This window comes from Chiloscyllium plagiosum, unplaced genomic scaffold (assembly GCF_037043375.1).
Source record: "Chiloscyllium plagiosum isolate Xiang-an unplaced genomic scaffold, Cpla_swu_hap1 HiC_scaffold_5, whole genome shotgun sequence".
NCBI lineage: Eukaryota > Metazoa > Chordata > Chondrichthyes > Orectolobiformes > Hemiscylliidae > Chiloscyllium > Chiloscyllium plagiosum.
In genome coordinates, this window is record NW_028270143.1 from 28,382,178 (window position 1) to 28,407,326 (window position 25,149).

Consider the following 25,149-nt stretch of genomic DNA (forward strand, 5'->3'; position numbering starts at 1 on the left):
CAGTGTTTGAACTTAGAAAAATGCTCAATCTTTCTTCCAGAGTAAGCTAAATTTACATTATATGTGTGCAGTTTACCGCTGATGTTCTGAAACATAATCCTTTAAGTATTGTGGGTAAAAGAGTTGCTTTATGATAGACCCTTTGGACGTATGGTTTGAAGAAAGTAAACGTTGTGTTGTAAGTTTAGTTCTGCCCCTGTTTACTGACTATCCGCGTAGCGTTTAAACTGGTTACTTTCACATCACTTTCGGGGGCAAGGGAAAAAAAAAACTACACTTTTCAGGTTCGTAGCTGGCAACATTGACAAGGGCAAATGAATTGGAAGTAACAGGATATGCGGTACGTATACATCGTGAACTTTATATCACTTTTGATTGTTGTTGGCATTATTCTGAACTTTGCAAGTTCACGATCGTGACTGCTAATATATCGTTCGATTCCAATACTTTTTGTTAGCAAATGGAACAAAAGGGTCGGAATCCAGCGGGACATTAGCCAAGGATTTAACTGGCTTAACTTTTCCAAAAGTTAACTGAGCTGAACCGTTAGCATGTTGTGATCCAGGAAACAGGATTGGAGTGTTTTTTTTTCTTTTTTAATGAGGAGAAAGTGTGTTGGTGGTTGGTGGCGAGGAGAGGCGAGGGGGTGGGAGGGGAGAGGAAGATTATTTTGCGTTGTGTAGACTTATGCATGTTTCTTTTCCTTTCGGGGCTGTTGGAACTTGACAGTGAGAAACGAAAGGTTCATTGAGCGGAGAGTGCAAGAGAGAGAGAGAGAAAGTGAATGAGTGAGTTGGGAAGAGAAAAAGGGCAGGCGGCGTTTCGCCTTTGTTGTTTGAGGAATGCGGAAATGTTGATGCTCTGTGTCAACTGCTGAAGGGGGGTCACATTCAGGCGTCATGGGAAAGAAAAAGCAGCACCGCTGCTCTCTCTTTCTCTGACAAGGGCTAGAGGGGAACGAAATCCTCGGGATAAAAAAAGAAAGAGGCGGGGGGTGGTGGAGACAGACACTTTCCTTTCAGGATTTCTACACACACATGTATATATACTGTTCTGTTCGGCAAAGAAAGGTATATTTACTCGACAAGTTCTGCAGATTACATGGTCTGCGCCGATTTTTAAAAAAACTTTTGCGCGAATTGCAATCTCTCCTCCACTCCAACCGCTCCCCCCCCCACCATGGATTTCCCCGTTCACACGCTATAAAGTGTGCATCTACCTGTGTGGCCCAGTCTGTTGGGATCAGGGCTGTCTGTCACATTGTACACTCGACTGTGGGTTTTTTTTAAACTATTTTTATATAAAAGGGCAGGGCTTGAGCTTGGCCATAGCTGTAATAACCGAAGCTGCGTCTCAGTGGGTGATCTCAATGCATGCTCAGAATCAGGTATATTGTTTTAATTCAATAACTCTTGGATTTTCGACAGCGTATTAAATATACATATGTAGTGTAAAATATATTTAAAGCGGCGTGGTGTTTTCAACGTGGGACCTTGACTCTCATAAATATTCTGGGTGACAAATGCAATGGGTGAGACAGCCCATGCTTGCTGATAAATGTATTGTTCCCCTGATTTCAGCGTTTGTCCTGTACCACACAGTCCCCCCCCCCACACACAGCACTGCCAAAAATCCCAGGAACCGTCGGCACTGGAGAGCCGGCTGTCAAGTCTCGGTGACGGGGGAAACGAAAGCCTTTCTTTCTTTGTACCTGTTTTTATTTATAGAGGGGCAGCGGAAAGGCTGTCCGTTTTCCCCAGTCCCGTGGCGGATAAAATCCTGCAGGAATTTTTCATTTTGTTGGGGAGGGGAGGGGGGGGGGGGGGGGGTAGGAGGAATTCAGACGCTAAGTCCACCCCCGGACGATTAAAACTAAAGGCAGAGTGATTGATTGAAAATAAACTCCAGAATGGGGAGAAGTAAAGGGTGGGAGTTGAGGTGCTCAAAGCTGCGCCGGGGAGCTGGTTTGTTTAAGCTGGCGGCTGTCTGGCTGGGGATGTTAGTTTGAACTGCAATATTTGTTTTGTACACAATCTTTAGCCAGCAGCACGTGTTGAAGGTGGTCGCTGTGCGCATGCTTTGGAAAGTTGGGATCCCGGTCGGCGGCTGCAGTGAGCGGGAGACAGAGTGTGTGTGTGTCTCTGTGCATACCCGGGGGAGGGCTGCAGCTGCTTCGCCCCATTAACCCATGTCGCCTCGCTGGGAACCGAGCTTTCGAGGCATCTCTGCGAAACTCTCAATGGTAGAGCGTCGCCCTCATGACTGGACCCATTAACTTTCTGTCAACTCGACTAACTCAAGTGTTGCTTAAAACCAGAAAGGAAGGAAGGAGGGAGGGGGGTGGAAGAGATTTTTTTCTTTTCTTAAAAAAAAAACCCACTAGCTGACCATGCATTTTCATCTCAACTCCCCGCTTTTTCTTTAATCGTTTTGTGGGGTTTTTTTGGGGGGGTGAGTAGAAAACAATCATTCATCAGCCGCTCATTCTCTTCGCTTTCCAGATGTGATTGGCCCGACTCTCCTGTCCCCAAACTTGTTTCCGTCTGATGTGTGAAGGGGCAGCGCGGGGATCCGGAGCCGGCGCCATGGAGGGGAAAGAGGCGAGTTTCTCCGACCGCTACGAGCCGGTGGCCGAGATCGGGGAGGGGGCGTACGGCAAGGTCTACAAGGCCAGAGACAGGAACAACGAAGGTCGCTTCGTGGCTCTGAAGAAAGTGCGAGTTCAGACCGGCGAGGAAGGGATGCCCCTCTCCACCATCCGGGAGGTGGCTGTACTGAGGCAACTCGAGTCCTTCGAGCATCCCAACGTGGTCAGGTGAGGACGAGAGGGAGACACTGACAACTAAACTTGGGGTGGGGTAACTTCACCACCTTCTTTAATGCTGCACCCTCCCCTCACCCACCACCCCTAATGGTACTGGGGAAACTCAATCTCCACAACCCGTGAGGGGGGGGGGGGGGGTGCGGAATAGAGTTTAAAGTCACACCTTCAACATGTATCACTTCCCAGCCTGGAGCAAACCTGGGATTTGTTTGTGAAAGGACCTCGAGTTGTGTGAGATTTGTATTTGAATGCACGCACACACACACACACACACACATATATTCATTCACTGGTGGAAAAGTCAAACCGTGTCGTGTGGTCAGTCAGGTGCGAAAGCATCAAAAATGTTAATCAGTCCCACCCACAGAAACGCTGCGCTTCCTCTAGCAGGCATTTATTGAAAAAGCACCAATAAAATAAGCATCCTGGTCAAGTACGGAAGAGTTATTCCAACCTGCTCTGTAAGATGCACTGGTTTAAACATTTTAGAAATATCTTGGGAGAGTATGGGTGATTTGCCCATTCGAGTTCTAATTTAAAATGTCATAATTTAAATTTCATGCTTCACTAATTCAGATCATTTGCACGCGCGCTATTTGATATTCGGGGTATAAGTACTTGGATGTAATTTCTATATTTTTTTTACAAAGGACGTTTATTGCAACCCCCCCCCCCCCATTCAAAATACCTAAAGGCCAACAATTTAAAAGTGCCTGCCCGCATCATTTCAGGCAGTGCACGAGTCCAGAAAACACAAAGTTAATGCTGTGACATGGAGAACGTTTTGTGCAAATTAGGTGAAAATGCAACAAGTTTCTGATTCTCCGTCACACAAGAACTCTTGGTGACTCTCGGGGGGTCGGCGGTCTTTTTCCGAAGTTTAATTTACTTCAGAACTCCGGAATAATAATTGCAGGAGGGATGGACGCGTGGTGCTAATTTAAAGGGCATTCGGAAACCGGGGGCTGCTGAAGGTCTCGCGTAATTAAGCGCGAGAAGTGAGCGGGAAGGCGCCGCTTCTCCCTTTCCCGTCCGCTTTGGGGAGGGCTGCTTCCATCCCGTCTGCTTTCATACCTAGCCTTACTGTCAATCTGGCCTCCTATTCACAAGAATTTCCAGCAGGACAAAGTGCCACCTTTTATCGTCCTGTAACGCAGCATGCACAAAAAAATACGTAAATGAGTAATTGCCAAAGATAAGATTAATTTTAGCTGACATAGCTATTTAGGGAATTTCCCCAAAAGTCCTAATTTTAGGGACTCGTACTGAGTATTTTAGTTTAGAAAGGCCTTTTTTTGGAAACGTTTTGTGTACGTATGGGATGATTGTTAACATTTCTTTGTTTCAGTCTCCCTTCAATTCTTACTGTAAGGCAGAAGCACCAAAGCTTCTTTTGTTGGCGGTTTTCCTCATTTCATGTCATTTGCATTCAGCTGCAGAGTAGTTGTTACCTTTTGAATGCACATTTGGATTTTAATTTAATTATAGAAACCACCTTAAGTCACTTCTAGAATAGACGTTTTCATTTTCACTTGCAGCCAGAAGTTGGAAACTCCTACTGCCAAGAGATTTTTTTGGGGGGTGGAGAGTGCATAAAACAGTTTTTGGCTCTCCTTGTGAAATGCCTATTTTGTAATGGCTCATTTCATTGCAAATGACATAACCTTCTATTGACTCATCATCTATTCTAAATTGAAAAATGTACTTCACTTCCTTTCACCATTTATTTTTATTTGCTGAAAAAAGTGTTAATTCTTAAATTTTCACTTTTGTCTTTACATAATCTAAGCAGAAGTTATTTTCTGCAAATTTAAAGAGACAAAATTTTCGTTAAGTGCATGATGAACCAATTTTTATTTGTCTGGAAATATGGGATTTGATGCAAATCATATTGAGGACAGTCATCACTTAAACATTAAGTCATAGTAAATGGGTCTCATTCAGTCTTCGCCTTCATCTTATTATAATAGGAGTTGATATATCTTCCTGGCAAAATAGTTACTCTTTCAAAATGAAAGGGAAGAGCCCAGTCGAAGGGAAAGAAGTCTTTTGAAACGTACAGAATTACTTTATATGCAAAATTGATTACAATATACAGTATACCTGTGGAATTATGCACAAGTATTCTGCTTGCTTGGAGCAAAAATGTACACCTAATTTATTTTATCTCTGTATTAATAGTGAATATAGGAAATCATATTGTATTTCCAGCAGTTCTGAGGAAATAGCATGCTTAGTTTTCATTCTAAAAGAAAGAAGAATGCGCACTTACGTTGCAACTTTCATGATCTTTGGATCTACAGCCACTTAAACATAAAGTATAGGCACTAATGTAATATAGGAAACAGGGCAATAATTTGTTGCATGGATCGAAAAACAGCCATAAGGTAATGATCAAATAATCTGGTTTAGTGATGTTGGTTGAAGAATAAACATTGAACAATGGGGTCATGTCTCCTGCTATTTTTCAAGTGTGGTAGGATTTTATGTCCAACTTAACAAAGATGGGACATTGATGTAACGCTTCCGAGGGTGCAAGAATCTTATAGTGCTCAGTTGTCATCCAGTTGATGTAATCGACACTCCAACCTTCTGAGTCAACAGGGGATATGCTACCAACTGAACCATGGCTGACACATTTTTTGGATCTGGGTTGACTTCCTCCTTGATCTCAGAGCTCCCAAGTAATTTCAGAGTTCAGTTCTGGAGGTAATTGGATTTGTGGTTATATCGAATCATAGAATTCCCATGGTGTGGAAACAGGCCATTCAGCCTATCGAGTCCACACCAATCCTCTGAAGAGCATCCCACCCAAACAATCTTACTGGTTTACAAAGAAAAATGAATTGAAAGTTAAAATTATACTACATGGTGTAGGAGGAGTTCACTTTAGACTGTTGTTTATTCTATTTGGTTAAATTACATGGAATGTTGATCTGTATTTGGCCTGAACAAATAGGAGGCGAGTGGGAGAGAGATGCAAATATTGGGAAAGGACAAGCAAGTTCACCAGGGCTAAAATCAGCAGCCCTGAATGCTCTTTATATCTTTTAACCATTCAGGTTGAGGTTACAGCATTAAGAGTCTGTCAGATATAGAATGTTAAGACTTGTGTAAATGCAATAGAGCAAGAAAATATGAGGAATGCAAAGTTAGTGAGAGATAGGAAATGAATGAAAAAAGCCCACAGGGTATTTGAAAGATAAATGGAGTGCTTAAAGAGTTGTAAAGAAAGGAAGCATACTTTGACAGCCAAAAGAAAAACTTGAAGACATGAAGAGTGGAAATAAGCATCGAGAAAGAGTGTTAGAGATATAATGTAGGCATGAAGAGGCACTGTTTTGTAAAGAGATTGTATACAAGTAATGCCATGAGAGAAAAATTGGTAACTCTTCATAATTGAGCAAAAACCATTTCTGTGATCTTAGACACACACCTGATTGAATGCTTCTATGTTTGGTAGGCTTCTCCTCTGGATATGACCCGACACTTGGCAACCTACACTATATTTGTGATACTTCATGCAGATATTTCAATTATGTTATTTTTCTAAGATAGTGTACACAAATGTTCAGCTAGCTCTCTCAACAACTTGTTTTAGCAAAATATTTTTGTCAAATTCATTGTACCATTGGATGTCTTGCAGTAATGCATTTGTCAGTAACTTATTATTGTTCTTTTACTCAAAAATTACAATTCAGAACAGCTGACATTACTGAATGAACATGACATCTGCAGATCATTTAAGATCAGAGGAAAATAAAATTTAACTTGTATTAGCTTTGACAATTACATTTAACCACTATCACAATATACAATGTAGATTTAATAAAGTAAATGCATTTTCTTATTAATTTAATGAGCAAATTCTAGTTACTTTTATGTTTGTAAATTCATTGAAGAAATGTGAAGCCAACTTGTTCATTTAGCTTTCAGTGTGCATTGTATTTAAAAAGAGATTGAGTCTCCAATTGATAAATACCTTCTACCTAATGTTTAAACTAGTTGATAAAGGTTAATGTATTTTAGTTGAAAATCAGATCTGCTCTAATCTTGAGAACTGATCCTTTAAATTGTGTAATATGGCTACGAAAAATGAGGAAAGCTAGAGAATTATAAACCAATTATCCGAACATCTAGCATTCTGGACAGAGCAACAGAACCCTTTGTAAATTTTTAGCTGACCAGAAATAGCCATCAGGGATTTCTGATGGGAAAGCCATGTCTGATGAACCTGTTTAATTTTTGTTTTAAATGAGAAAATTAACTGACATAGCAGACAGAGAAATTCTAATTTTATTTTAGCTTATTTTCTAATCAATTTGTTCAGAGATGCTGTTATGCACCCCTGAAACAGGTGGGACTTGAACCTGGGCCTCTTGGCTGAAAGGTAGGGAACTACCATTGTATCATAAGATCCCTTACGGGGACAGTCTACGAATGTCATTTGTATGGGTTCTAGGAAGTATTTTATTAAAAACCCTCAGCAGAGACTGTTAACTAAGGGTGAATCTTATTAAAGTTATTGATCTGGTTAGGAAATTGAGCAGCAAGACATAGGGTGTGAGGACAGTTGGCAGGTACTCTGATAGCATGTGACCGGTGGTGTTCTGCAAGGATGCATGTTGGGATCTCATTGCATTTATTAATGACATAACTGAGAAAGTCACATAACCAAGTCTTTTGATACAAAGATTGACATTGTATACAGTTAAGATAAAGACACAAAATTACAACAATATTAATAGATTGTGAATGGGCACAATGTAGTAAATGCATTTCAACCTATTGGCATGTGAGATTATCCAATTTGAATCTTAAAAATTAGACCTGGCTATTTTCTAAGTGGTGAAAATCTAGAAATAATGAAAATCCGAAGGCATGGGGTTACAGTGAGGGAATGGTTGAGGGTGGAGAGGGGTGAGCATGTTTTGGAATGACCAGCTACATAGATGATTAAAATGTCTGCAACTTAAGTATGTAGTCAAAAGGCTCCCGGAATGCTAACCTTTATATCTAGAGGACTATGACACGAGGGGATCGACTTATTATGCTTCAAGTCGTGTTATTTTACCCCTGATTATGCCACATCTGGTGTATAATGAGAAGCTCTCGATACCACAACTTAGGAAGTTTGGAGTTGATTGGTACACTACATAGATTTGCTAGAATGGTAAATTGATACCCATTGAAATGTTCTGGAAATCTGCAGACCTAAACTGTCTTCATCAAGTTTTATAAGTGACTTAATAAGGTCTTAAATTGAAACTTAATAGAAATAAATTGAATGCTATCAACACATTAATAACTTCCCCAGCACTTTGAACCATTCTAATTCTAAGCACCACGACTAATGTTTGCAAAGCTCTAGACAGGAATAAAGATTCACTATTTAATAGCTCTTTGTATCAATCATATGGTATGCTAATTTTTTTTTAGATTAGATTACTTAGTGTGGAAACAGGCCCTTCGGCCCAACAAGTCCACACCGACCCGCCGAAGCGCAACCCACCCATACCCCTACATTTACCCCTTTTAACTTAACACTACGGGCAATTTAGCATGGCCAATTCACCTGACCCGCACATCTTTGTGACTGTGGGAGGAAACCGGAGCACCCGGAGGAATAACTTGTTTTTAAAGTATGTATGGGCAGTGATAGGTGTAGCATTTGTAGCTTAAGAGATCAAGGAATATGGGGGAAAGCGGGATTAGGATATTGAGCTCAATGATCAGCCATAATCATATTGAATGACAGAGCAGGCTTGAATGCAAATGGTCTATTCCTGCTCCTATCTGTTACGTTTCTAGGCTTGAATTTTACCCAGTGGAAACCAGTCTGGAGAACATTTGTCTATAATTATCCTTTAATTATTATTTTTTAAATTCATATCACGTTATTAATGTTTTTAAAAGATCCATCAAATAATCCTACTAACAGTTTTGATTGGTTAGACACCAATAGTGTAGAGTGCTGATTGGATAAAGTAACTCAATCCCTTACACATTATTTTCAGAAACAGACCACTTTTACACTTGGGAGGCATACCTACCTCATTAATATCAATTTTCCCAAAAAATATAAATTTTCCCAAAGCCATTATGTAAATAACTTGTGCATCTTTTTCTTTTTCGTGGGTCGAGAGTGTGTTGCTGGGAAAGCACACCAGATTAGGCAGCATCCGAGGAGCAGAGAAATCGACATTTCGGGCATAAGCACTTCATAGTTTTATTATCATGATTATCTCTTATAGTCGGATAGAGGTCAATGATCACTATTTCATTTAAAAGGCATTCTTAAATGAAATAAGTTTGAAAAACATTGGACTAACATTTGAGGAGAGGTTACACGAACACGGATAAATCCAGAGATTCTTCTTGTTTAAAAGATGATTTTGATTAATTTTTCATGATGTTAAGGGGAATTGATGAGGTTGATGGAGTGAAATTATTTTTGCTGGTTACAAAGCCTAGGATTGGGGACATGGCCTAAAAGTTAGAGCCCGACCTTTCAACAGTAAAATTAGGAAACTCTTTGACACACAAGGTGTCATATCTCCCAAGTTATAAGTTAGAAATAATCACACTATGGAATCAAAATTCTGGAAATTCTGACATGTATTTCTTTTAGTTCTCCATGTGGCTGGTGACCGTACTGTTATAAGTTGCAATAACTATAGTGCAGCAGTCAGTGTGGCTCCCCAGGATATATGTTTACATAAGTTATTTCCTAGCTGAATACTATAACAGTGTAATGCAAAATGTGGCAAAGTTTGGAATTCTTCTCCAAAAGCGGCACTTGATGCTGTCAGTTGTTCAGTTTCAAGACAATTAATTAACTTTTGACATCCAGAATTGTTAAAGAATGTGGGACAAAAGTGGGTGGCTACCTGAAGTTGAATCCTGAAATACCAAATCAACCATTGTCTCGATGAACTGTAGAACAGGCTCATGGGACTAACTGGCTTAGTCACATTTCTATATACAATATCAACATTATTGCAGTTTGGTATTATATTTCAATACTTACTGCTCAGAAGTGAAACATAGGGCAACTTGCACTTGTTGAATTTGTCAAATTAACTGAATTTACAGGATCTTTAAAGAGGATTGTTAGCAGTACGTTGTTTAAAAATGGAAGTGATATAAATGTAGAAAAAGAGACTGTTTTAAGGTTAGAACTTGTTAAAGCATCTCGGGTAATGTGGCACTGATGTTTAACATTGCATTCTTGGGTATTTGAAGTCGAGAGAAATTGTGAAGTTATATACCACTCTAAATATTGTTCATTGTGTCCATAACTTACAGTACTGGCAGCAGTGCTATTTGCATTAAGCATAAGTTGTTGTAGTCGAAGAGTATGGTGCTGGAAAAGCACTGCCATGTTGATGAATTCCTGATGAAGAGCCTATGCTCAAAATGTTAATTCGCCTGCTCCTCTGATGCCCCCTGACCGGCTGTGCTCTTCCAGCACCACACTCTTCAACTCTGATCTCCAACATCTGCAGTGCTTGTTGTCTCCCATAAATCATTGTTGACCTAGTTTGTATTTAATTAGTTTTTTTAAAAAAATGTGTTTTTTTTATGCTGGGTGCAATGCTAAGATAACAAGCACATATAGCTGAATCTTTATCTACAGTACAAATGAAAATTAAAACTGTGTCCTGAATTAGCTTTCACGTTTCTATAAGGCTATTTAATTTGAATTGCAAAATTATTTTACAGCTCTGTGACATATTATCCAAATCATTTCTTAAAAAACGTAAAGGGAGTTCATTTTTCTTTCGATTATTTCCAATATTACTGTCCATTATAATTTTTGATTTGTTTCTCTGTTCTGCATAGTGTGATGGCTCAATGTGAGTGAAGCAGAGTGAAATTGTTATTGTTAAAATGATCATAAAATTTGTCATTAACAGCTTGTATGCAGTTTACAATGTTGCATAATGCATTTCTCTAAAAGTATCTTAAGACTTACGGTGCAGTGATAAAGGGTGCATCCAAAAGAATGCTGTATAAATATTAATGTAATAATAGTACTGCTGTAAAGATTTGAGACGAGTATGTTTCATGTTTTGTTGCATGTTCAGATGATGTCACAGTTGTAAAACAAAACAGAAAATATTGACAGCAATGGAAATGAAAGTTGAGAGATGTGAAATGAGCTGCTGATTCATCCATTTTATATTATTGCTCCAATCATTGTGTTTCAGGGATGTAAATTTATCTTGGAATTCAAATGAACCAGCATGTTTTGGAAAAGCATTTTGTTGCATTTTCCAGTTTCTTTGGGACACCTTGAAATTAGTCTCTAACTTGTTACAGAAAGATAAACCAACTAGGTCTTGTGACGCTAAGTGAGCACATGATGCTAGATTTTCAACTCCCCCTCCTTATTTCGTTTTTTTTTAATTAATAAGTGGATATCTGCAGTTTCTGTTTGTGACTCTCTCTCAAATTCCCTGTTTAAGTTGATCTAATTTTTATAAATGCCCATTTCTTAAATATAAAGCAGTCCCTTCAAAAGATGTTTACCAGCAACAAAAAGAGGAACTCAACTACATCATGTTGAATATAGCTGCACTGTAGCAGAGCTCTACTACTTTGTTAATTACATGATAAATACTTCTGTTCTTGTAAGATAGTTGATTCTCTAATTTAAAAGAACATAGAACAGCACAGCACAGGCCCTTGAGCCTTTGATGTTGTGCTGACCTTTTATGCACCTCTACGATCAAACTAACCGAGGTATACTTCATTTTACTATCATCCATGTGCCTATTCAAGAGTTGCTTAAATGAACCTAATGTATCTGACTGTGCTATCGCTGCTGGTAGTGCATTCCACGCACCAAGCACTTGCCATGTAAAGAACATGCCTATGACATCTCCCCTAAACCTTTCTCCAGTCACCTTAAAATTACGCCCCCTTGTGATGTCTCTGACTATTCACTCTGTCTATGCCTTTTATCTTATTTGCCTCTATCAAGTCACCTCTCATCCTCCTTCTCTCCAGTGGGAAAAGCCTGATCTCCCTCAACCTTTCTTCATAAGACATGCCCTCCAGTCCAGGCAGCATCCTGGTAAATCTCCTCTGCACCCTCTCTAAAGCTTTCACATCCTATAACGAGGCAACCAGAACTGAAGACGATATTCCAAGTGTGGTCTAACGAGGCTCTATACACTGCAGCATAACCTTGCAGCTTTTAAACTCAATCCCCCGGCTAATGAAAGCCAACACACCATTCGCCTTTTTAACAACCCTATCAACTTGGTGGGATCTATGGACGTGGACCCCAACATCCGTCTGTGCCTCTCCACTGCCAGGAATCCTGCCTTTGACCCTGTATTCTGCATTCAAATTCAACCTTCCAAAATGAATCACTTCACACTTTTCCTAGTTAAACTCCATCTGCCACTTATCAGCCCAGCTCTGTATCCTGTCAACATCCCGCACTATCCACCGCTCCACCAACCTTTGTCATAAGCAAACTTACTAATAAACCTTCCAGCTCCTCATCCAAATCATTTATAAAAATCACAGAGCAGAAAGCCCAGAACAGATCCCTGAGGAACACCACTGGTCACTGAGCTCCAGGTTGAATACTTTCCGTCTACTACCCCCTCTGTCTTCTATTGGCCAGCCAATTCTGTTTCCAGACAGCCAAATTTCCCTGTATCCTTTGCCTCCTTACGTTCTGAATGACCCTACCTTGGGAAACCTTCTCAAATTCCTTCCTAAAATCCATGTACACCATGACCTGCCCCTCACAAAGCCATGCTGATTATTTCTAATCAGACTGTAGTTTTCCAAGTAATCATAAATCCTGTCTCTCAGAATCCTCTCCAATAACTTACCCACTGCAGACATAAGACTGACTGGTCTGTAATTCCCAGGATTATCCCTATACTGTTTCCTGAACAAGGGGATAACATTTACTACCCTCCAATCATCCCGCACAACTCAAGTGGACAGTGAGGATGCAAAGATCTTCGCTAAAGACATGGCAATTTCTTCCTGTAGTAACCTTGGGTATATCCTCCTCCTTAACATCAATCTGTTCCAGCATGTCAGCTTGTTTCATGCTGTCCTCACAAACAACAAGGTCCCTCTCAGTAGTGAATACTGAATTAAAGTATTCATTTAAGAATCTCCCCTACCTTGTCTGATTCCAGGCACAAGTTCCCTCTTGTATCACTCTGGCCATCCTCTTGTTCCTCACGTAAGTGTAGAATGCTTTAGGGTTTTCCTTAATCCTACCCATTAAAGCTTTTTCATGCTGCCTTCTAGCTCTCCTAAGTCCATTCTTCAGTTCCTTCCTGGCTACCTTTTAACCCTCTAGAGCCCTCAACCTTAAGTAAGCTTCCTTCTTCTTCTTGACGATATTCCACATCCCTTGTTACCCAAGGTTCCTTCATCCTACTATCTCTTTCTTGCTTCCAGTGGGACAAAGCTATCCAGCACTCTCAGCAAGTGCTCCCAAAAGAACCTCCACATTTCTGTTGTGCTTTTTCCTGACAACATCCGTTCTCAATGTAGGCGCCCCAGTTGCTGCCTCCTAGCATTGTAATTCCCCCTTCCCCAATTATATACTTTCTGATAGCGTCTGCTCCTATCACTGTCCATGACTATAGTAAAGGTCAGGGAGTTGTGATCACTATTACTGAAATGCCTTCCCATCGAGAGATCTGACACCTGGCCTGGTTCGTTGCCAAGCACCAAATCCAATATGGCCTCCCCTCTAGTCAGCATATCTACATATTTGAGTGAGGAATCCTTCCTGGACACACCTGACAAAAATTGCTCCATCCAAACTATTTGAACTAAGGAGGTTTCAATCAATATTAGGGAAGTTAAAGTCACCCAGGACAACAACCCTGTTACTTCCACACCAATCCAAAATCTGCCTCCCAATCTGCTTCTCAGTGTCTCTGTTGCTGTTGGGTGAGTCTGTAGAAAACTCCCAATAAAGCGACTGCTTCTTTGCTGTTTCTGGCTTGCACCCATACTGACTCAGTAAACAAACACTCCTTGACAACCTCCCTTTATGCAGCTGTGATACTATCCCTGATTAGCAATGCCACTCTCTGTGAAGAAAGACTAAGACTTAGCTATACAAATTTTAAACCTCATTTTTGCAAAGTACTTTCCCTTGTAAAACACAATGAATTAAATGAAATAAGACAAGTTCTTATCACCAATCTTGTAACACAAGATTGAATTTTCTATCATGATACTTGTTTCAAGTACAAGTGAATTGCATTGAAAACTGAACAGCTCAGTGTAGCTTCTGAAGCATGGCACAAGCCAAATGGTGCATCAAGCATTTAATAAATCATGGCTTTAGGCTATACTGTTAAACACCCTTTGTGCTTTATTAACTTTGCTGTTATTGCTTTGTTACTGTTTTACAACAAACTATTTTGTTATCCTAATATTTATGTACCAGCTGTAAATGATTTTAATGTTCAGCAAGTATTTTAGCAACTACCTAGTTGCATGTAAAGAATGCCTGGCTTAACAAAAATGTTTGATCCAACATTTGAAAAAAAAAAATGACACCATGAATCTTTTTGGAACATGGATACCATATTGTCTTCCTAATGGCAAGAAAATCAGTCAATGCAAGCAAACAACAAAGTTTTGAAGAAAGACCCTTTACCAAAAACTCTAGTTCTCTTGCCACAGATGTTGCCTGACCTGCTGAGTATTTCTAGCATTTTCCCTTTTTAACACCACTTCATTATCAGCATCCTTTTCTGTAGCTCTCTTTTTTTCATCTATTGGTACTGATGGAAGTTAATAATTTTAGTGTTTTCTTTGGTCTTTTTAAGCAAACCAAAACCCTGTTATTGTAACACATTAGAATGTTTCCAGTTTGGTGCATAGACAGAGTTGAGATGCAAATTTGACTTTCAATACATTGTGTGCCACCAAGGAGATACAAACAATAGTCCAGACTGTACTCTTGCATCATAGGTAAAGAATTGTTGGTGAATGCCTGAGATTAGATTGTTTTATGAACTTTAGTTGCTGGATGGATCAGGTGAAAATAAATAAAGGGAGGTTATTTTGATGGGAACAAGTTACTTTACGTTTGTTTTGTTATTAGGTCAGAGCAATAAAGGTAGTGTACAAAAATACCCATGTATTTTATTTAAACACATTATGTAACTGTTAAAAACATCCCTAGAAACCAATCTTTTATGCATAAGTTATTTTTTTTCTTAAAGTTACTTGAGTTATTTTGGATTGTATTTATCCTTGCAAGATGAAAGCAAAGTGATTTTGAACTCCTGAAAAACACAAATAATTATGTACCGAATCATAGTTAATCTACAATTGATAAGAAAACTGCAATCTTATTAAAGCTTTCAACTAATATCAGAAATTATTTCTATAACAGTCAAACCAGTTCCATGTATTCGTTTACAAATGAGCACACCAAAAGAAGAGCAGAATTCGACCATTTAACCCCTCAAACCTGCTGTGCCATTCAGTAAGATCATAGTCATTGAGATGTACAGCATGGAAACAGACCCTTCGGTCCAACCTGTCCATGCCGACCAGATATCCCAACCCAATCTAGTCCCACCTGTCAGCACCTGGCCCATATCCCTCCAAACTCCTATTCACATACCCATCCAAATGCCTCTTAAATGTTGCAATTGTACCAGCCTCCAACACTTCCTCTGGCAGCTCATTCCATACCCGTACCACCCTCTGTGTGGAAAAAGTTGCCCCTTAGGTCTCTTATATCTTTCCCCTCTCACCATAAACCTATGCCTTCTAGTTCTGGACTCCCTGACCCCAGGGAAAAGATTTTGTCTATTTACCCGCTACATGCACCTCATAATTTTGTAAACCCCTATAAGGTCACCCCTCAGCCTCCAACGCTCCAGGGAAAATAGCCCCAGCCTGTTTAGCCTCTCCCCATAGCTCAGATCCTCCAACCCTGGCAACATCCTTGTAAATCTTTTCTGAACCCTTTCAAGTTTCACAACATCCTTCCGATAGAAAGAAGACCAGAATTGCACGCAATATTCCAACAGTGGCCTAACCAATGTCCTGTACAGCCGCAATATGACTTCCCAACTCCTGTGCTCAATACTCTGACCAATAAAGGAAAGCATGCCAAACGCTGCCTTCACTATCCTGTCTACCTGCGGTTCCACTTTCAAGGAGCTATGAACCTGCAGTCCAAGGTCTCTTTGTTCATCAACACTCCTAGGACCTTGCCATAACGTGTATACGTCCTGCTAAGATTTGCTTTCCCAAAATGCAACACCTCGCATTTCTGAATTAAACTCCATCTGCCATTTCTCAGCCCATTGGCCCATCTGGTCACGATACTGTTATTATCTGAGGTAACCCTTTTTGTTGTCCACTACACTTCCAATTTTGGTATAATCTGCAAACTTACTAACTGTACCTCTTATGCTCGCATCCAAATCATTTATGTTAATGACAAAAAGTAGAGGGCCCAGCACCAATCCTTGTGGCACTCCACTGGTCACAGGCCTCCAGTCTGAAAAACAATCCTCCACCACCACCCTCTGACTTCTACCTTTGAGCCAGTTCTGTATCCAAATGGCTAGTTCTCCCTGTATTCCGTGAGATCTAACCTTGCTAATCAATCTCCCATGGGGAACCTTGTCAAACACCTTACTGAAATCCATATAGGTCACATCAACCACTCTGCCCTCATCAATCCTCTTTGCTACTTTCTCAAAAACTCAATCAAGTTTGTTAGACATGATTTCCCATGCTGAACTGTTTACATTTTGAATTCTACATTCCAATCTTTCCGCAATATTCATTGATTCCTTTGAAGAATCTTTCCATCTGTCTTAGAAGCGAAATCACTGGATTTTCTGAGGCAGAGACTTCCAAAGTTTCACATATATTCATTCCCCCACCTCCCCCCCCCCCCCCTTTTTTCTTTTTAAAAAAAAAAGTGTCCCGTAGTTCTGGACTCACCCACAGGAGGAAACATTCTTTCCACATCCAGATCCAACTCATTAAAACCATTCAAGCTCTTGGACATTTCAGTCATGTCAATCCTGCCTTTTTTTTTTGAACTCCAATGGAAATACATCTAGCTGTCCAACCTATCCTCATAAGACAATCTACTCATTCTAGGTATTAACTTAGCAAACCTCCTCTGAACCACCTCAAATGCTTTTATATTTTTCCTTAATGAGACCAAAGCTGCGTACAGTCTTCAAGATGTGGGGCCACCAGTGTCCTGATTAATTGAAACATAACATCCTTGTCATTATCAAAATGAAAAGAACTGCAGATGCTACAAATCAGAAAAATAGATTTCTGGAAAAGCTGAGCAGATCTGGCAGCATCTGTGGAGAGAGTCAACAGAACATCCAAGTTAGCAATAAGGAAGGGATTGAAAGATATAATTTTAATATTTAAAAGATCAGTGCTTTGTGAAAGAGATGCATTGTATGATTCTATTCACATTTGAATGTACTCCGTTTTCAAGTATTGCTTCTTATTGGGGTACAGTTGGAGTTCAATTTTAGATTAGATTACTTACAGCGTGTAAACAAGCTCTTCGGCCCAACAAGTCCACACCGACCCGCCGAAGCGCGACCCGCCGAAACGCAACCCACCCAGACCCATTCCCCTACATTCACCCTTTCACCTAACACTACGGACAATTTAGCATGGCCATTTCACCTAACCTGCACATCTTTGGAATGTGGGAGGAAACCGGAGCACCCAGAGGAAACGCTGTCACTGGGAGAATGTGCAAACTCCACAGAAAGTCGCCTGAGGTGGGATTTTCTCGTATGTAACTCTAGATAATATATCAAAAACCTTGTCATGTTTTCATCTGGCATTCACGTATGTGTTACTGTAGGGATCAGGGCATGATGATCGAGAGAGGAAACCTAATCATGGCCATGTTCCCTGAAAGTAATTATATGCATTAGGAGCTTCACTGCACTTGGCAGAGATCAGTTGGAAATCAAGAGTTAAATAATACAAGAACAGGGGTGGATCAGTTAACTCCTTGAACCTGTCATGCCACTGTTTACCGAACTCCTTATACCCTTGTTGTCCTATATTCTTTAATAGTTTTGTCTAACAGAAAATCATGCATCTCCATTTTGGAGCTAACAATTAATTCAGCTTCATTTGCCATGTGGAGAAACTATCAACCTTTTTGCAGTTTTGACTCCTGAAACTCTAGCTATGCTTTCTAGTTCCGACCATTTCCTAATCAATGGAATTACTTTGTTCCAATCTGCTCAGTTTGGTCTCCTTTTAAAGTCCTGAAAACATCAATCAAATCTCCCCTTAACTTTCTGGAGTCTAGAAAATACAGCAACAGTTTGCGCAATTTCTTGCAGTTTTAGATTAGATTTCTTTTGAGTCCAAGTTTTATCCTAATAGGGTTACACTATGCTCAAGGCGTCCTCTTTTGTGTATGGTACAAAGAACTGTTGTACTCCAGGTGTGGTTTATCCAGGTTTTTGTACAGCTGAAGCATGAATCTTTCCTTCTGTATTGTATTTTTCTAGATACAACAGTGTTCATTAGCTGTTTTGATCATTCTCGCATACCTTTCCCAGAACACTTTTTTTAATCGTATACCTCAAACCCCAAGTTTCTTTGAACTTCCACCATTTCTAATTTTTCACCATTCAGAATGTACCTTGATCTGTCGACTTTAGTCCTTATATTTGCTCAGTTTCCAGACCATTTCTTTTTAATTTACTTAATCCATGTCTCTTAACTTTGTGTATATTACTCACAATACTAGCTATCTTTGAATCATTGTCAGATTTGGATATGTAAGTTTCTATTCCATTAAGTCAGTAAATAATTGAAAGCGCAGCACCAATGCTTTGGAAACAAAAACAGAAATGGCTGGAAAAACGCAGCAGGTCTGGCAGCATCTGTGGAGAGAAGTGAGTTAACATTTCAGGTCCGGTGACCCACCTTCAGACCACAAATACTTTGGAATTTCGCATTCTGGCAACCAGAGTACGTGCTCATTATCCCTATCCCTTGCCTCATTCTGTTTAACCAGTTTCCTAACTGGATCAATAATTTGATTTGAATAATATTAGTTTAAAGTTTAACTACCATAATTTGACTATCTTTATTAAATGTTTTCTGGAAATCCATATAAGTAACAGTTGACATTTCTCTGTCCAATATGTCAGCCATCTATTCAAAATATTCAACCAAATACATAAGGCTGACTCTCAGCTCAGATGAAAATTGTCAGTGTTCAATTATCCTCCTCTTAATTTTGGCCTCTTTGCAATTTTCCTCCATTAGCTTTCAACCAAGACAATCACAAGTTTCTCACTTCTGGAAATGAGAGAGATTTCAAAATTACATTTTAGGCACCTGCAGTATTCACCTGTTTGCCTTCAAACTCTATCAAGAAACTATCTAATATGTTGCATTTTAGCTTCATTCCTTTTTTCTATAAGTGGTAACTTTGTTACAGTAATTTTGTTGAGTCTACCCTTGATTTAGTAATTGTTTCCTTGGGATGTCTGGCATACTGACCTCTTCCTGAACTGAGAGTTCAGATGCAAAGTAGTCATCATTTCTTTATTTTTATTGACAGTATTACCATCAGTTTTTGAGGGCCCTACATTGTGTCTGACCTTTTTTCTCTAATTTAATTGTAAACATACTTTTTGCATTGATTTTGTAGCCCTTGCAAGTTTCTTACAATACTCCCTTTCTGTCACTAAGACAATCTGCTTTGTTTCCTATTCCTGCTCCTTGCATCTTTCCTATTTACCAGCATCTATGCTTTTCTTTTTTTTAAAAAATGTGCTTTTCCTTTTAGTTTTATGTTATCTCCTGTTAGGATCTCAGTTGAGACTAGTCACCCTTTAAATATTTAATCACCAGTAGTGAACTGCAAGAATTGCAAATAAATACTTCACATTTTTAGCAAAAACCTTTTGTGTAAAGAGTTGAACAAAGTAAGCGTTATTAACAGCATTATATTTCATAAACACTTTCTGTTTAAAACTTGCTGTTCTATTTTTATTTCAATGCCAGAGTTGCCCTAAACTTTAGAACTTTGGATTGAGTGTTCCCTTCACGTCCCTTTGGACCAAACCAAGATGTGCCACTTCAGAAATTCACTTTTAATTCTTTTCAATGTTCTAATTATCCTTGAAGGAAGGGTTTGTTTGGGGAGGCCCACCACCAGCATAAGGCTCAGAGAGCCTCATACGTTCTTTTAAGCTTCTCACAATTGTGAAACCCTTGGGTATGGACATCGCCATTTTCTTGCTACGTGACTCCAAAATGAGAAGCTTCTGGTGTCTAATGGCCGTCGGCTACTGATCACCAGCCTTGGGCAGATTCGGTTTCTCTCCCTTATTGTCTCAAATCTACTTCCAGGCTTCAACTGCATGGTTCCATGAGAGAAAACATAGGTAAACCCAGAGGAGGAGATAAACCTTGCAATGTAGCCCCACAGCAATGTGATGTCTCAAATAAAAATCAAATCCAAGATCACCTGCCTTTTCCAAACCTGACCTTTGACCTGCAAAGTATGTGGATACTTGAAGTTTCCTTGTTGATCAGTTGGCTCCAAAGCTTTTTGATCAGGAAAAAATTCAAGAATACTTTTTATCTCTATTGGGGAAAACTGCAATCCTATTGGACCAATTGGATCAGCTACAAAGCTAAGTAAGCTTGTTTATTGTTTTTGCGGCGTTGACTCTAACCCCTTAAAGGGCTGCTGTGTTGAGGTGGTTATGTCTCTATTTCTGAGCCTGGAGGTCAGTGTTCAAGTCCCATCTGTTCCAGATTTGTGTCATAACATATCTGAACAGGCTGATGAAAATATATAATTCTAATCTGTTTTAAGTAAAGATTAATCGAGTTGCATGTAGTCCAGTTTTTTAGCAACCTATGAGTATTCATTTTTTAATTTTTAAGAACTCAACCCTTAAATTAAATGTTGGATATGCCTTAAACATATGAATTATGAAAGTACCTTGTCATACATAATCTTAACTCTTGATTTGTTTATGGATGCTTTTTGAACATTTCATTGATTTGCTGTTCTTTCAATTATCACCAGAAGTATAAGTTGCTATTTAACGATTTGGAGATGCCAGTGTTGGACTGGGGTGTACAAAGTTTAAAAATCACACAATACCAGGTTTAACACAATAGTCCAACAGGTTTAACTGACGTATAGTTAGTAAGTTTGCAGTTGACACCAAAATTGGAAGTGTAGTGGACAGCGAAGAAAATTACCTGGGATTACACTGGATCTGGACCAGATGGGCCAATGGGCTGAGAAGTAGCAGATGGAGTTTAATTCAGATAAATGCGAGGTACAGCATTTTGGGAAAGCAAATCTTAGCAGGACTTATACACTTAATGGTAAGGTCCTAGGGAATGTTGCTGAACAAAGAGACCTTGGAGTGCAGGTTCATAGCTCCTTGAAAGTAGAATCGCAGGTAGATAGGATAGTGAAGAAGGCATTTGGTATGCTTTCCTTGATTGGTCAGAGTATTGTATACAAGAGTTGGGAGGTCATGTTGCGGCTATAAAAGACATTGATTAGGCCACTGTTGGAATATTGCGTGCAATTCTGGTCTCCTTCCTGCTGGAAAGATGATGTGAAACTTGAAAGAGTTCAGAAAAGACTTACAAGGATGTTGCCAGGGTTGGAGGATTTGAACTATAGGGAGAGGTTGAATAGGCTGGGGCTGTTTTCCTTGGAGCGTCGGAGGCTGAGGGGTGACCTTATAGATGTGTACAAAATCATGAGGGGCATGGATTTGATAAATAGGCAAAGTCTTTTCCCTGGCCTGGGGGAGTCTAGAATTAGAAGGCATAGGTTTAGGGTGAGAGGGGAAAGATATGAAAGAGACCTAATGGGCAACTTTTTCATGGTGGTTGGTATGCGTATGGAATGAGCTGCCAGAGGAAGTGGTGGAGGTTAGTACAATTGCAACATTTGGATGGGTTTATGATTAGGAAGGGCTTTGAGGGATATGGGCTGGGTGCTGGCAGGTGGGACTAGATTGGGTTGGGATATCTGGTCAGCATGGACGGGTTGGACTGCAGGGTCTATTTCCGTGCTGTACATCTCTATGACTAGTTTTCAGAGTGCTGCTCCTTACCATCTGATGAAGGAGCAGTGCTCTGAAAACTAGAGCTTCCAACTAAACCTGTTAGACTATAACCTGGTATTGTGTGATGTTTAGCTTTGTTTTTTGATAGTGATGTCTAACTAAAAGAGTATGGGAAAAGACTGATAATAAAGTATTTTGCTAATAGGTAAATAGGAAATTGTTAGCAAAAGGAATGGGAAAGGGAAGCTAATTTGGACCCAAAATGTGATCTCTCCAAGGAAGTTGAAACAAGAACATAAGACATAGGAGTAGAAGAAAGGCCATTCAGCCCATCGACTCCACTCTGCCATTCAACATGGCTGATGGGCATTGCAACACCACTTACCTACACACTCCCCATATCCCTTAATTCCTTGCGAGATGAAGAATGTATCAATCTCTGCCTTGAAGGCGTTTAACGTCCCGGCCTCCACTGCACTCCGTGGCAATGAATTCTATAGGCTCACCACTCTCTGGTTGATATACTGTCCTGATGTCAAAGGCAGTTACCCTCACTTCCCTTCTTGAGTTTGAGTTTTGTCAGGGGTTGAATTGGTTTGGTGTACCACAAAGTGAACATTATTAAACAAAGTTAAAAATCTCACAACACCAGGTCCAAATCATTATTAAACAAGTTATTGTGGAGAAAGTGGATTGTGTGGCAATATCAATGACACCTTGCATAAATTTTCTGATGATTGTGGATATACTGGGGTGGTAATTAGCTGGGTTCGATTTGTCCTGTTTTACTTTGTGAGCAAGTCATATCTGGATAATTTTGCACATTTCCAGGTAAATGCCAGTGTTTTAACCACAGTGGAAAAGGCAAGGTGCATGGCTGGTTCTGGAACATGAGTATTCACTAATATTGCTGGATTGTTCCTTTGACTTATGCCGTTTGTTGCTGTAACGTGGATTGAATCAAATTGACTGAAGAATAACATCTGTGATGCTGGGGACCTTGTGCTGAGTTGGATTATCTACTTGGCAATTCTAGCTAAAGATGGATACAGAACCTTTACTTTTTGTTCTTTATGCTGATTTGCTAGACTTCCACACTGTCAAGGATGGGTATATTTGAGGAGCCACCAATGAGTTGTTTCATTGTCCACTGACTTTCATGACTGCATGTAACTGGGTGTTCAGAATTTAGAACTAATCTGTTAATTGTTGAGTTTCTTAGCTCCCTCATTTGCTTATGCTGCTTGGAACTTGTGTGCTTCATCAAGTTGACACACTACTTTGAACCAGTAGAGTGGGTTATGCTGGACTCTGAGGTGACAGATTGAGGTTGCATATTGTACTCCTACTGCCAATGGCTCACAGAACTTTGGATATCCAGGCTCGAGTTGTTGGATATGCTGAAATCAATTGCATTTGGCATGGTGGCCGTGCTACCCAACACAATGAAGTGTATACTCCATGTGAAGGTGAGATATAATCTCCAAGAACTGTGCAGTGGTCACTCCTAGATATATTCTAATCAACCTGCTCAGATGTTATTACATGCCTCTAGAGTAGGTGGGACTTGAAACCAGACCTCCGGGCTCAGAGACAGGAACATTGTCATTGCAGCAGAAAAAAAATGTCAGTGGTTTTATAGTCAACATTGGACTTGCTTTTGATTCCAGACTTACTAATTGAATTAAAATTGCACCATTATCTGCAGCAGGATTCAAACCCTTGTCCCCAAGACCAGAAGCCTAGGTCTCTGGAATAGCTGTCCCATAGCGTAATATCACTGTCGTCGCCATCTGATTGTTCCTCTCCTTTTCAGTAACCCATCCAAAACTGAAGACAAAATTAACAATTACTTGAATAAGGCTGGGTTGATTAAAGAAAGCTGCCATGGATTTTTGATGGCAATTCATGTGTAACTAATTTGATTTAGCTCTTTGGCTAAACATAGAAGGTTGATGAAGGTAACGTCAGATACATGTATAGATTTATGGAAAATGTACACTCTTTAAAACAAAATGGAAGATCTGCTTTGCAACACATTTGGATTGAGATACCAAGTGACCTCTTGTCTGCCAAGATACCTGGAGTTAGACGAGAGTAAAGTTAGCATGTTTGTCTAGAAAGGAGTTTAAAATGCAAAAATCTTCTGAAAATTTTAATTGGGAAAGCATTAAAATGCAACATATTTCTGCCATTGTATAAATAACTGTAGAAGCTAATTCATGGTGAGCCTGCAGATTTTCTGATTGTAGATTGAATTCTCCAGCATGTGTGTGAAGAACCCCAATCTATCATGAGATCCTGATTAGATGTGAAACTGAAACATTTTGTCAGTTCCTCAATCGTTTATGGAGAAGTTGAACATTAAAGAAAAAACCAAAACAACTCTGGATGCTGGAAATGAAAAACAAGACAGAAGTATTGGAAAATCTTTGCAGGTTGGGTGGCATCTGTAAGGAGAAAGCAGAGTTAAAGTTTCTGGTTCAGTGACCCATTTTCAGAACTTCAGAAGTTGAGGTTGTTCTCCTTGGAGAAGAAGAATGAGAGCAGATATAATAGAACTGTTCCAAGTCATGAGGGATGCAGATTGAGTAACTGAAACTTTTTACTTTGATTGAGAATCTGCGAGCCAGAAGTAACACACTGAGAAAAGTTTCTTATGCTGCGAGCAATTTGGATCTGTGCACAACTGATGATTGTGATGGAGGCAGCTTCAATTATGGTTTCAGAAAGGAATTGGATAAACACCCGAAGATGAATTTGCAAGGTTACCATGGAAAGCCCAAGGGAGTAGGACCAATTGAACTGTACCTGTGGAGAATTACACCCAGCCTTCTCTGTGCTATAACCATTGTTGATATTTTATCTATCAAACTGCGAAGGATGTTACATTGCTCTGGAGTAGGTAGATCTTGAACTTGGACTACCATAAGAGACCTTTGGAATGCTTCCGATAACTTGTTGAACAATTGGCAATAAATGAATAACCACTGAATTACTCCAAGAATTGGAAGTAGTTAACACACAACAGTTGTCAATACATGCCAACTGTTTTGGAGTACATCCACCTGGGAAATAGAACAACATATCATTAAAACACATTAAATAATTCTTCCTTTTGTATCAAAGGTCTTTTAAATTTTTTTCATTTGGTATTTACAGTGCTTTGAGAGTTGTGGTTATGTACATTTGATAACTGGAATTCTCTCTTTTTCACTTTGGTCAACA

General features: G+C 39.7%; 1 protein-coding gene across 4 annotated transcripts in view; it reads left to right on the forward strand.

Moving 5' to 3' along the window:
* The first annotated feature begins 259 nt into the window (after positions 1–259).
* cdk6 (cyclin dependent kinase 6) overlaps positions 260–25,149 on the forward strand; it is a 240,870-nt gene continuing 215,980 nt past the window's right edge. The window contains exons 1-2 of one of the 4 annotated variants that reach the window (XM_043689700.2): positions 260–340; positions 2,502–2,815. In XM_043689700.2, coding sequence (XP_043545635.2) covers positions 2,547–2,815 — 269 coding nt within the window. In that variant the 5' untranslated portion in view covers positions 260–340; positions 2,502–2,546. Of the gene's footprint in view, positions 341–1,277; positions 1,388–1,961; positions 2,243–2,501; positions 2,816–25,149 lie in introns of those variants that run through there. The other 3 variants (XM_043689697.2, XM_043689699.2, XM_087987042.1) reach the window with 3 other exon arrangements.